Here is a 13,631-nt window from a genome sequence, read left to right on the forward strand (position 1 = left end):
GGCTGGCTCACTGAAATACTTCAAAGAGGTACTGGCTGAGACAATGAGATATTGGCTGACTCAAAGAAATAGTCACTTACCAAGAATTAAAAAAACCAAGAATTACATACACAAGATCCAGAAATAATCTTATTGCAGTTAAAACTGAAAAATGCCAGATAAACAAACACAACAAAGTTCTAAAGTTCGGTCTTTTAAACATTAGATCACTTGCACCCAAAGCACTGATTGTAAATGAGATGATCACAGATAATAATCTCTCAGCACTCTGTCTCACTGAGACCTGGATTAAACCAGGTGATTATATGGGTCTAAACGAGTCGACACCGTCAGGATATGTTTATAAGCATGAGCCCCGTCAGACTGGTCGTGGGGGGGGTGTAGGAACCATTTATAGTGCTTCTCTTAATGTTAGTCAGAGATTAGGATTCAGCTTTAAATCATTTGAAGTGCTCGTTCTTAAAATTGCACTTTCAGAGATGCATAGAAAACTCGCTCTGGTCACCGTGTACAGACCCCCAGGGCCCTACGCTGATTTTCTTCATGAGTTTGCTTGTTTTCTCTCAGACCTCCTGATCAGCTTTGATAAAGTGCTGCTTGTAGGAGATTTTAATATTCATGTAGATGATGAAAACGATGCCCTAGGATTATCATTTGTCGATTTACTAAACTCTTTTGGAGTTAAACAAAACGTCACCAGACCAACCCACGGTTTTAACCACACACTAGACTTAATAATATCCCACGGAGCAGACGTCACTGATATAAATATTTTACCTCAGAATGATGACATCACAGACCATTATCTCCTACTGTACACACTACCGGTAGAGCAGATTAACCGTGTTTCACCACGGTATCGACTTGGTAGGACTATTATTCCAACCACTAAGGACAGATTCATAAATAACCTGCCTGATTTATCTCAGTTTCATATTAAACCCATAACTGCTGATCATCTTGATGAGATGGCAAACAACATAGACCTTATCCTCACTAGCACTTTAGACACTGTTGCCCCCATCCGGTTAAAAAAGGTTCGAGAACAAGCACCTGCACCTTGGTATAATAGTCATACGCATGCCCTAAAGAGAACAGCACGTAATCTGGAGAGAAAATGGAGGAAAACTAAATTGGAGGTATTTAGAATTGCGTATAAAGACAGTATGCTTAGCTACAGACAGGCGCTAAAAGCTGCTAGAGCTAAACACCTGAGCAAACTCATAGAAAATAACAAAAACAACCCCAGGTTCCTTTTCAGTACAGTCGCTAAATTAACAACAAATCAGGGATCTGAAAAATGTGTTCCATCACAGTTTAGTAGTGAAGACTTTATGAATTTCTTCACTGAAAAAATAGATAACATTCGAAAAACAATTGTGGCAGTTCAACCTCTGACAGCATCTCCCGACACAATCGTACTTACAACCCCACAACTACACTGTTTTACATGTATAGGACAGGAAGAGCTGTATGATGCTATTATGAAAGCTAAATCAACAACATGTCAGTTAGATCCAATTCCCACTAAACTACTGAAGGAAGTGTTATATACAGCTGGTGAGCCTCTTCTCAATATTATTAACTCCTCACTATCGTTAGGTCACGTCCCTAAATCCCTCAAGTTAGCAGTTATTAAGCCCCTCATTAAAAAACCTAATCTGGATCCAAACACGCTATCGAATTACAGACCAATTTCAAATCTCCCATTTATGTCTAAGATTTTAGAAAAGATTGTCGCTGCCCAGCTATGTAACCACTTGCAGGAGAACAATATCTTTGAAGAGTTTCAGTCAGGTTTTAGGCCCCATCATAGCACAGAAACTGCTCTAGTTAAAATCACTAACGACCTGTTTTTAGCTTCAGACCAAGGCTACATCTCCCTATTAGTTTTACTAGATCTTAGTGCTGCGTTCGACACTATAGATCATGATCTTCTCCTCGATCGCTTACAGAATTACATCGGTATTCAGGGACAGGCATTAAGCTGGTTTAAATCCTACCTGTCCAATCGTTACCATTTCGTAGATTTAAATGGAGAGCTATCCAGGATAATGCTAGTAAATTATGGCGTGCCACAAGGGTCAGTTCTGGGACCCCTGCTTTTTACAATATACATGCTTCCATTAGGAAATATTATTAGAAGGCATGGAATTAGCTTCCATTGTTATGCTGATGATACCCAGCTATATATTTCATCCAAACCAGGCGATACAGCTCAATTAGCTCGCATAACTGAGTGTGTTGAAGAAATAAGAGATTGGATGACCCATAACTTTCTGCTATTAAATTCTGATAAAACGGAGATTTTGCTCATCGGCCCAAAAAATAGTACACAGAAGCTCCAGCATCTCAGCCTGCATTTAGACGGTTGTTCTGTAACTACTAGTTCAACGGTAAAAGACCTGGGAGTTATTTTAGACAGCAACTTATCTTTTAAAAATCACATCAATCAAGTTACAAAAACAGCCTTCTTTCACCTTAGAAATATTTCTAAGCTAAGAAATATGTTATCTATATCTGATGCAGAGAAGCTCGTCCATGCGTTTATGACCTCTAGAATAGACTACTGTAATGCATTACTAGGTGGATGTCCTGCATCATTAATAAACAAGCTTCAGTTAGTTCAGAATGCCGCAGCAAGAGTTCTTACTAGGTCAAGAAAATACGATCATATAACCCCAATCTTATCGTCCCTACATTGGCTTCCTATTAAGTTTCGAATAGACTACAAACTACTGCTACTCACTTATAAAGCACTAAATGGTTTGGCTCCCATGTATCTATCCAGTCTCTTAACACGCTACAATCCGTCACGCTCCCTGAGATCTCAAAACTCTGGGCTTCTAGTAGTTCCTAGAATAGCAAAGTCCACTAAAGGCGGTAGAGCATTTTCACATTTAGCTCCTAAACTCTGGAATGATCTTCCTGACAGTGTTCGGGGTTCAGATACACTCTCCCAGTTTAAGTGCAGATTAAAAACATATCTTTTTAGCAAAGCCTACACATAACACACATCACACACATCACATCATAACCTTGTGCTCCAGAACATCTGATCACATGCACATTATCAACTTGTGCTGTTAATATCATGAACAGCAGCTACGCTAATTCCTCTCCACTGCTTCTCTTTCTCTCCCCATCCCGAGGCTTCCTGAGGTTTGGCCAGCTCCAGTCACGTCCCACCTCGTGAAGATTATGGACCTATGGATGATCATGGAGAAGTAGATGCCGAGTGTTTAAAGGCCCTGGCATGGAGAAGCTGATGCTGGATCTATGATGATCACAAATTGTTCTGTATTGTTGAAAGATTTATGACCAAACTTTTGATGTCACCCATATGAGGATGGGTTCCCCTTTGAGTCTGGTTCCTCTCAAGGTTTCTTCCTCATATCATCTAAGGGAGTTTTTCCTTGCCACTGTCGCCACGGCTGCTCATCAGGGACAAACGCACACCATTTACCTTCACTGTTGTTTTCTGTAAAGCTGCTTTGAGACAATGTCTGTTGTGAAAAGCGCTATACAAATAAACTTGACTTGACTTGACTTGACTTACTCAATGAGATACTGGCTGACAATGCAATACCGACTGAATCAATTAGCTGATTTAATGCAATACTGGCTGAATCAATTAGCTGATTCAATGCAATACTGACTGAATTAATTAGCTGATTCAATGCAATACTGGCTGGCTCACTGATATACTGGCTAAATCAATGAGATACTGGATGCTCATAAAACTAGATACTGGATGCTCACTGAATGAGTTGTTAGATACACAAAAAGACACAAAAAAAACCACAAAAAGATATTGGCTGCCTCAATGAGATACTGGCTGAATATTTGAGATACTGGATAATTCACAAACATATCAGCTGAATCAAGAAGATATTGGCTGACTCAATGCGATACTGACTGGCTCAATGAGATACTGACTGACTCAATGAGATACTGGCTGACTCAATGAGATACTGGCTAAATAAATTAGAAACTGGCTGGCTCACTGAAATACTTCAATAAGGTACTGGCTGGGACAATGAGATATTGGCTGACTCAATGAAATCAATTTCTCAATGCAATACTGGCTAAATAAATTAGCTGAATCAATGCAATACTGGCTGGCTCACTGAAATACTGGCTGACTCATTGAGATACTGGCTAAATCTATGAGATACTGGATAATTCACAAACATATCGGCTGAAACAATGAGGTACTGGCTGACTCAATGAGGTACTGGCAGGTTTAAAAATATATTTGCTGACCAAAAGCAGAGAAGAGAGAAACTTGGGACTCACCATGTGGAAGTGGATCATCTCCTGCAGAGCCTGATTAAACTGCTGCAGACAATTCTACAAACACACAAATGTCATAGGTTCAGTAGATTTGTAGGTGTTGTGAAAAACCTGATTGACACATCGATAGATACACACACTCACCTCTATAACAGTGTTGTGTTTATGGTGGGACGTCAGCTCGGAAAGAGCGGACATAAAGAGCTGATTGGACGAACAAAAGACCTGACCGTCCTCCACCGTCTTATTACACGACCTCATCACCTGCAAAGATAAACAAGGTCAGGCACATGGGCATAAAGCAACACACAGTTCCCAAAACTTAAAATTCTTACCTTCTCCATGCGACTTTCCAGCTGCTCTAGGTCATTCTCACAGTGCTCCAAAGATAGCCTGTGGAAGCGATGGCAGAAATCGGACATGACTTTATAACTTCTGTGGTAAGGGATCAAAATATATAGCATTTTTGGTCCCTCTCTCGCCTAAAAATTTCCTTTCCTACCCGACCGACTTTTTTCACACAAAAAATATCGAACTTTGATGAAAATGTCTGCGATTGATGCATCAGCATCCTGTACATCATGCAGATACTACATTCGTCTGGCTTCCATGAACAAAATAAAACAGCGTAGGACACTATGAATTTGTACAGCACAGACATTTTTACAGTCTCAAGCAGCAGAGGTAGTCAATACACACAAACAGCTTTTATCTCTTCACAATATGATAGAAGGAAAAACCAGATGAAGAAACGTAGTGAAAAGAACTAATCATCTATTATTTTGCTGATCCACCGATGAACTGAGCTCAACAAAGTCATTAAACATAAAAAAAAAAGGACCTGATTTTAAGTATCCTGAGCGACTTTTACCTCAGACAGACACAGATTTCAAAGATCCAAGTTCAATACAAGTAAACGGACACATGTATAAATCTTTCTTTACTTTTTTCAAGAATTTTTCAAGGCTGAAAATCTATTTTTACAAGAAGGCCATCAGGCTTTTCAACAACACCCATATACTGCCTTCTTCCCTCATATCACTAAAGGCACAGATCACCCTCTGATCCCGAGAGGCATCAAATACCACTATCCTCTACACACACACACTCTCTACACACACACACACAATGCAAACAACCCTCAACTACATCTGCATCCTCTATACACCCTATTGTGTGTGTATATATATATATATATATATATATATATATATATATATATATATATATATATATATATATATATGTAAGTATATATACACACTGGACAAAATTATAATACACTTGTTTTTCCCACATTTTTCATGATCTGAACTCAAAGATCTAAGACTTTTTCTATATACACAAAAGGCCACTTTCTCTCAAATATTGATAACAAATCTGTCTAAATCTGTGTTCGTGAGCACTTCACTTCCTTTGCCCAGAAAATCCATCCACCTCACAGGTGTGGCAGATCAAGATGCTGATTAGAGAGATTATTGCACAGGTCCGCTTTAAACTGGACACAATAAAAGGCCACATTAAAATGTGCAGTTTTATCACACAGGACAATGCCACAAGTTTTGAGCGGGTGTGCATTTCTCTACCATAAGCCGCCGTGTTTCAGAGAATTTAGCAGTACATCCAACCGGCCTCACAACCGCAGACCACATGTGACCACGCCAGCCCAAGATCCAGCATCTTCATGACAGTGTGTTCCTTTTCCTGCCGATATCCAGCATCTTCCCACAGCCATCGAAGAAGATTGGACCAACATTCAACAGGCCACAACTAACAACCAGATCAACTCTATGTGAAGGAGATGTGTTGCACTGAGTGAGGCAAATGGTGGTCACACCATATACTGACTGGTTTTCAGACCCCCGGACCCCCCAAATACAGTAAAACTGCACATTTTAAAGTGGCCTTTTAATGGGGCCAGGGGAAAGTGTGTAATAATCATGGATTATTCATGGACGGATTTTAACACAGATTTAGACAGATTTGTGAACAATATTTGAGAGAAATTGGCCTTTTGTGTACATAAACAAAGTCTTAGATCTTTGAGTTCAGCTCATGAAAAATGGGGCAAAAACAAGTGTTGCATTTATCATTTTGTTCAGTGTGTGTGTGTGTGTGTGTGTGTGTGTGTAATTATATATATAATTCCAATAAAGTCAATAGTTGAGTCTAGTGTAATATTACTAGGGCGTAGAATGATTGCGCATGCGCAGTGCGTCTATGAGTCTTACCTGAAGCCCGGAGAGTCCCGGATGCACTCTTCAAAATCCAGGAAGTAATCCATACCGGGTTTTAGAGATCGCCTACAAGTCCGGTTTCTTTCAATATCATTAATGTTACTTTTAATATTCAGTGCAAACGTTGCTCATAAAGGAATGACAAAAAAAAATGCAAAATACATAAAACAAACTTAAAAAATAAACGCTTCCTTCATTAACGCGTCGCTGAGGAGATAACGGAGATGTTTCCAGGGCGTATAACGGAAACCCTTTCGAGAGCTCAAAGAGTAGATTATCGCTTGGAGAAAAACCGTGTTTAAATAATAAATAACTTTCATTTAAAATGTTTATATAACATGTTTTGCGTGTGTGTGTGCAGCCTGGAAACGCAGCAGCTGTTCTCCTGTTACACACACGGGTTTTCCGGACAGCCTCCGTGTGAAGCAGCGTGTAACCGCCTGCCACAATACAAGTCAACCGCTTTTTCTTTTATTCTCTTCCACAACATGAAGGTAAAAACTTCCATTTCGAAACGTGTTGCTATTTATTTATTTAACAAAACATTAATTATAACCCTATTCCTATATTTCAAAATACATGTGACACAATGTTATTACATTGTAGTTACAGCGGTGACATTGCGGGAGAAATTATTTATTGAACAAATAATCTGAATAATAAGTGACACATAAATTAATACAAATATATATATATATATATATATATATATATATATATATATATATTTGAAATTATTTTTTAAAATTTCAGTAAACCCTTTAGTTGGAAAAGCTAGTTTGATTGGATATGCGTCCTGTCAATCATTTTATAGCGGTTATTCTTGAATGAGAGGGGCGGAGCTTTATAAACATGGGCGGGATTATTCAAATATTCAACTGTTGAGAGAGCTGCAGCAACGCGAACGTCGTTTCAAAAGTATTGGGACACTTGACTTTTCCAGCCGTGTGTGGTTCTTCCTCAAAGTGTTACCACAAACTCGAAAGCACGCACTTGTAGGACTTTGGATTCACATGCAGTGGCAGGAAATAAATAAATGACAAGGAATTAAAAAAACAAACAAAAAAAAAACCAGGTCATTAAGATCAGTCTTGAGAAGTGTTTCATTTCTAATGCATGGGGTTCCATTTCCTTCATTACAGGTTTTTAACAACTACAATAAATACAAACACTGCATTTGGGACAATGTAAGGATTTTTATTTAGTTGAAAATCCCAACACTCAGCATCAAAGTCTTTTAGAAATGTCCACATCGAGATGAATCGAACGCAACACGAAGCCGAGCACTCCGCTGATGAGTGTGAGAGAGAAACGTGTCAGAATTCAATGGAGATCAGGATGACTGTGACGTTGTCTGCGCAGCCTCGCCTCACTGCCTCGGTCGCCAGTTTCTGACAAGCGGCTTTGTACCGCGCCTCCTCCACAGTCTGGCCCTCCTTTGTCTCCACCGACTCGTCCTGGAAGACAGAAGAAGAGCTGAGATGAGAGAGAGAAGATGGACAGACGAACGGTTGCAACTTCAGGCAGTACGCCAAACCGAGCACTGAATCCACTGCTAGTCTGAATTCTTATAGGTTTCTATGGTTACAAACCATCATTTAAATCTCCTCCACAAACACCATTATTCAGTCTCCACTACTTCAATCATCAATCAGCCTCAAATCTTCTCAATTACCATCACCACTACCAATCAGCACCATCAATCAGCCCTAAATCTCCACCATCACCATTACCAAAACCTACCTTCACCAATCAGCCTTCAACCTTCACTACCATCACAACCACCAACACCCCTAGACCTTCACAACCATCACCAATCAGCCCCTGACCTCCAGCAGCAACCCTATTATCATTATCAGTCAGCATGAACCTCCAATCCTAAACTACACCGACAAAAGATCTCCAATGTTCTCATCTCCAATGTTGGCCAAATCCATCATCACAATGAACCGGCTCTAAAGTGGTTACAAACCTCAAACCCGCTGTCCTTAATGCCAATCCACCCAAAACCTACATCTTCATCATTGTCCTACCAGAAACTAGAATCATCATCACACTAATCTGCTCACAACCCCCATTAATAATCATCACTATAATGTGCACACACACACTTACACACCTGTAGAAATTTGTTGACAAACTGAACAGCCCCGTCTGCTGAGAACACTTTGAAAAGTCCATCGCATGCCAGAATCACAAACCTAAACACACACGCGCACACACACACACACGGAGCAACAAAGCACAATGTATTAACACACAACTTACACACACACAATTTACGCACATTTCACACAACTGAACATGGATCTACAGCACAAAGCTAATGGTAAATGTGTGTGTGTGTGTGTGTGTGTGTGTGTCTCACCTGTCTTTTGGGCTGAGTGTACAGCGTCTCAGGTCAGGTGTAGAAATCACTCCACAGCGTTTATACTGACCATCGCCGATCGAGCGGGAAACTTCTAACACGCCTAACACACGGCCGTCTCTGCACACACACACACACACACACACACACACACACACACACACACGTTACAGTCCACTGGGAGCAACCGAATCAGGAAGCGTTCCATAAACCTTAAACCTACCGGACAGTTCCTCCTGCTCTCTGTATCCTCATGCGCTCTTCATAGATGGTGGGATTGTGTTCTTTACTGAGAGCCACAGATACACACTTCTCCTCCCCGTCCTCATTGTGCTCCATACGACACAACACTGCCTAAACACACACACACACACACACACACACACACATCTTCTAGAGTACCTGCTTTATCCTGATATGGGTTGTGCTGAATTTAATACACTGTATCGGCAAAAGTATTGGGACACTGAATTTTCCACCCATTACATTTTCCCTCATACACATACACGCAGTCATACACCCCCACACATCCTCATACACCCACACACACACACACACCCTTATACACCCTCACACACCGCCAAACATGCCATTATACACCCCATAAACCCTCATATGCCCTCATACACCTCCGCAGACATCCTCACACACCTCCAAAAAACTATGAATGAGCTGATGAATGTAGTGAAATGAACAGAAAGTACTCACTCTGCTGTCTCCCAGATTAGCAACATACAGATCATCATCCACGGCCAGCATGCATGTAGCCGTGGAGCCGTCCTTCCATACGGGCTTCCTGCAACACACACACACACAAGTTGTTCAATTAGGCTGTGCATTCCTGCGACCTGAACCCACATCATAAACATTAATATAATAAATCTTTATAATATAGTTGATATAAATATAATAAACTCGAACCCAAACACTTACTGACTAGAGGCTTTTTTCAGGAATTCCTCGTCTGTGTTGCGAAACGTGTCGAGCAGACATTTCCTCACCAGCTTGTCCAGATTTTCGACTTCTCCTGAGCGAAAACCCAGAGTTCAAAAAAGCACAGAAAACAAGTCTGACACTGAAATGAAGTGTCTGTGAGATCTGGGTGGTGATCAGGGTCATGATGATCACTTGGGGGGGGATTACCTTTAGGAAATTTGCTAAGTAGTGTGTGATGCAGATGTTCTGCAGCAAACTGAGACGCTCGAGCCCCACCATGACCGTCAAACACAGCAAAGTACGCCAGCCTGGACCTGCACGTACACACAAACATGCCATTTACCACAATATAAAGTGTTCATGAGCAGCCTTCGGCTGTGTCCCAAACCACTCTTGGGCTCACAGATGCAAGAGGCCCTGGGTGTTTTGAAATGAAATTGTAGACAGATTTGGGATTCAGCCTGTGTAAATAGTGTGTGTATGTGCGTGTGTGTGTGCGTGTGTGTGTGTTTCACTCACACGTGTGCAGGCAGCGTCTTAGCATGCGCGTGGAGGTCCGGCAAAATGACATGAGCATCCTGCATATCTTCTCGCTCTCCACGCCTGGCCGCCACAAAACCCTTCAGCTTCACCAGTCCTGCAAACACACACACACACACACACACACACACAAACATAATAAACAGATCCACACACACTCTGACACACCCCGTGTAATGGTGTGCAAGTGCGGAAATGCCGAAAACCTTTACAAACTTTCTTTTCCGCCTCATCCTCTTCGTCCGGTTCCCGGGATCTCTTTTGGCCCCGGATCTGCACACTGGTTTCATCTTTACTGCCTGAACGCATAAACAAACAAACAAACAAACAAACAAACAACAAACAGTTTATGTTGAACTGATATGCAGGTGAAGAGTCCTGGGATGAACTTTAGGAGTCTTTATGAATACAAAAGCAGTTCTTAGGTATACATTCTTATACATATACATTCTCCAGGCACAACTATCACCTAAAAAAAACTTTGAAATGATGTATGTTTGTTTTGTTTTTTATTTAAAAAGATTTACTTCCAAAATAGGAAAATGAGAAAGACTGCAGCTAATCTTAAAATTCAGCTGAACTATGCTAGCTTTTGTCTGCTCTTCCCTGTTTTGACGCCAAAATCAGATAAAAGCCTCACGAAAGGTCTCACAAAACGATATTTATAACGTTTTTCATTTCATATCTTAAATACTCACCTTTACAAATAAACTATATAGGAAAAAATTATATAAATATGTCTCTATAGCTAGCAAGCTAGTTCGCTAGCCGAGACTAGCTAGCTCGCGCGCATCAACTAGGGTTAAATAGGAACCTATACAAAAAATTATAACGGAAAATATTGTTTTTTCTTTATAATTATTATTATTTTATTATTTTTGTCTTACCCGAGTTTGTATTGCTCGTAGGGGCAGGCAGGTCTGCAAACAAATCCATCTCGATATTTAGAAGCAAGCTGGAATCACTAGTAGCTAATATGAACAATTTCTTACTTTATATGCATATATTTTTTTTTATATATAGTTAGATGCATATATTTATCTATTTCGTGTGAATTGAAAAAAAAAATCTAAATTGTATATACACGCTCAATACCGAGTCTGATACCTAGCATTTAGTGTATTGTCTCGGGTTCATTTCTAAATCAATGCTTTACACGTTAGTGATCCCTACACAGGGAGGAGGGAAAGGGGTTGTATTACAGCTGGTGTATCGCGCCTATGAAGGGAGGAAAAGCCGTTTGTGATACAGCCCGAGTTTGAACAGAACGGAGAGTTAAGTTGGTTATTATTAAGTGTTCGAGGAGAAGTGCGACATGATGGGGAAAATATAAAAACGAACGTTAATAAATGTACAAAAAAATATATATATTAAGCATTAAGTAATGCTTAAATAATAACATTGAGTGCCTGTGCTTTGTCCTGCGTTGGTGGTATAGTGGTGAGCATAGCTGCCTTCCAAGCAGTTGACCCGGGTTCGATTCCCGGCCAACGCATCGCTTTTTTATGTTTATTTTTTATTTTAGTGTTTAAACAGTTCTTTATTTAGAATTATTAAAATATTCACATCCCTATTTGAAATATGTTTTTTTTTCCATTTCACTGCAGGATGTATTCTGGTTCTGGTTCATCTCCTACCTGTGTACAAACCCCTTGTATGCAGGCAACCAGATGACATGGTCTGATGAGACCAGTGAGGCTATGAAAGACTGTTTTGAAACAACTATGTGAGAGGTATTGTACAATCCACATGGGGAGGATATTGACAGTCTAACAAACTGTATCACTGACTACATTAACTTCTGTGTGGAGAATACTGAACCCACCAGGACTGCACAGTGTTTTCCCAACAACAAACCATTAATCAACCCTGATTTAAAGACTCTCCTTAAAGAGAAGAGTAGGGTTTGAAAAGGAAGGAAGAGCTGAAAATTGTCCAGAGAGAACTGAGAAAGAAGGAGACATAAGGAGCCCAGCTCTCAGGCTGTGGTGACCAGAAGAGGGTGAATGATCTCAATCTATTTTTTAACAGATTTTATCAGCTACCCTCCCCTGCTCCCATCCAGTCCCCCCTGCTGCAATTCCCCTTCTCTGCTTCCACAGCAAGCAGCTCCAGCCCCACCTCTCTCTGCACTGCTATCAGCTCACTGTCAACACACAACACACCTAACCTCACCACCCCTGCCGATTTCCTCCAGTCAACAACCAATACACACTGCCCCTCACAGAAGCCCAGGTGAAAATGGAGCTCAAAATCAAATCAAATCAAATCAATCAAATAAAATTGTATTTGTCACATACACATACATACAGGGTACGACATGCAGGGAAATGCTTTTTACGACGGTCCGGCATGAGGGAATAAAATGGGGTGAAAAGGAGAATAAAATATATATATATAAAAACAACAAATAGAAGGCAGATAAATAAAGTATAAAAATTATATAAAAAAGAATATATGAGGATATAAAGATATATAAAAATGCTTATAGCAGTGTGCAGTTAAACAGTAAACAGTAAACAACAGTAAACAAGTTAAGCATGGTTTTGATTGTCCATAAAGTGTCTGTGTGCGGTCTGGTGTGGTGTAAAGTGTCCTTGTGCGGAATGGTGTGGTATAAAAAATAAGAATATAAAAAATATGAAATGTAAAGTGCACTGTGCTGTGCAAGTCCAGTGTCTAAAGTGTCGTAGCACGAAAAGTGTGATATGTGCAGGGAAAAAAAAAAAGGTCTGATGATGGATGGAGAGAGTGGGCCAGTTTTTTAGATCCTGGGTGTTTCCTAGTTTAAACTCCGAATGGCCTGCGGGAAGAAGCTCTTCCTCATTCTCTCTGTGTTCGCTTTCAGAGAAACAGAGAAAAGAGTCCATTATTGGGAGGCTAAGGTCCTTCACAATCTTCCTGGCTCTGGTCCAGCACCGCGTGCTGTAGATGTTCTGCAGGTCAGGGAGCTCGGTGTGGATGGTGCGTTCAGCTGAACGCACCACCCTCTGGAGGGCTCGCCTGTCCTGCATGGTGCTGTTTCCGAACCAGGAAACCATGCTACCCGTCAGAACGCTCTTAATGGTGCAGGTGTAAAAAGTCTTTAGCACCTGAGAGGGTAGTTTAAAGTCCCTTAAGCGTTTCAGGTGGTACAGACGCTGCCGGGCCTTCTTCACCAGTGTGTGTGACAGGACCAAGACAGGTCCTGTGTGATGTGAACACCAAGGTACCGGGAACTGTCCACTCTCTCCACTGGGGTCCCGTTGATGTTT

At 40.7% G+C, this 13,631-nt stretch overlaps 2 protein-coding genes and 1 long non-coding RNA gene across 6 annotated transcripts in view; 1 reads left to right on the forward strand and 2 right to left on the reverse strand.

Moving 5' to 3' along the window:
* Window positions 1-6,981, reverse strand: part of LOC310730182 (arf-GAP with coiled-coil, ANK repeat and PH domain-containing protein 2) — a 15,607-nt gene extending 8,626 nt beyond the window's left edge. Inside the window, exons 1-5 of the mRNA XM_083549028.1 lie at window positions 6,707-6,981; window positions 6,528-6,614; window positions 4,632-4,689; window positions 4,441-4,560; window positions 4,300-4,353 (exon numbers count right to left, since the gene is read on the reverse strand). Of these exons, the coding sequence (XP_083405154.1) occupies window positions 4,300-4,353; window positions 4,441-4,560; window positions 4,632-4,689; window positions 6,528-6,580 (285 nt within the window). The 5' untranslated portion in view covers window positions 6,581-6,614; window positions 6,707-6,981. The remainder of the gene's footprint in view (window positions 1-4,299; window positions 4,354-4,440; window positions 4,561-4,631; window positions 4,690-6,527; window positions 6,615-6,706) is intronic.
* Window positions 6,982-7,709: 728 nt separating this feature from the next.
* Window positions 7,710-11,535, reverse strand: ilkap (integrin-linked kinase-associated serine/threonine phosphatase). 4 transcript variants are annotated; one of them, XM_083549041.1, is made up of 10 exons: window positions 11,265-11,532; window positions 10,584-10,676; window positions 10,357-10,474; window positions 10,045-10,151; window positions 9,835-9,928; window positions 9,610-9,697; window positions 9,125-9,255; window positions 8,902-9,021; window positions 8,653-8,734; window positions 7,710-7,990 (listed from the first exon to the last, which is right to left on the reverse strand). In XM_083549041.1, the coding sequence occupies exons 1-10, from the start codon at window positions 11,311-11,313 to the stop codon at window positions 7,850-7,852; spliced, it is 1,023 nt and encodes a 340-aa protein (XP_083405167.1). In that variant the 5' UTR covers window positions 11,314-11,532; the 3' UTR covers window positions 7,710-7,849. The 4 variants fall into 4 exon arrangements, with proteins under 4 accessions (XP_083405167.1, XP_083405168.1, XP_083405166.1 ...); XM_083549042.1 differs by having other exon boundaries at window positions 10,594-10,676; window positions 11,265-11,531; XM_083549040.1 differs by having other exon boundaries at window positions 9,835-9,925; window positions 10,357-10,676; window positions 11,265-11,535.
* On the forward strand, window positions 10,721-12,290 carry LOC310730204. The gene is made up of 3 exons (XR_014534759.1): window positions 10,721-10,802; window positions 11,985-12,110; window positions 12,189-12,290. It is a non-coding gene; the product is annotated as an uncharacterized lncRNA (long non-coding RNA).
* Window positions 12,291-13,631: the final 1,341 nt, after the last annotated feature.

Source organism: Silurus aristotelis (assembly GCF_946808225.1).
Source record: "Silurus aristotelis genome assembly, chromosome: 8".
NCBI classification, from domain to species: domain Eukaryota; kingdom Metazoa; phylum Chordata; class Actinopteri; order Siluriformes; family Siluridae; genus Silurus; species Silurus aristotelis.

Coding starts and splice junctions, on each gene's coding strand:
- ilkap (XM_083549039.1), bottom strand. CDS start 10,667: ATGAAACCAGTGTGCAGATCCGGGGCCAAAAGAGATCCCGGGAACCGG. Junction 9,256..9,609: donor CTAATCTGGGAGACAGCAGA/GTGAGTACTTTC, acceptor GTGTGTGTTTAG/GCAGTGTTGTGTCGTATGGA. Junction 8,735..8,901: donor ACACTCAGCCCAAAAGACAG/GTGAGACACACA, acceptor GTGTGTGTTTAG/GTTTGTGATTCTGGCATGCG.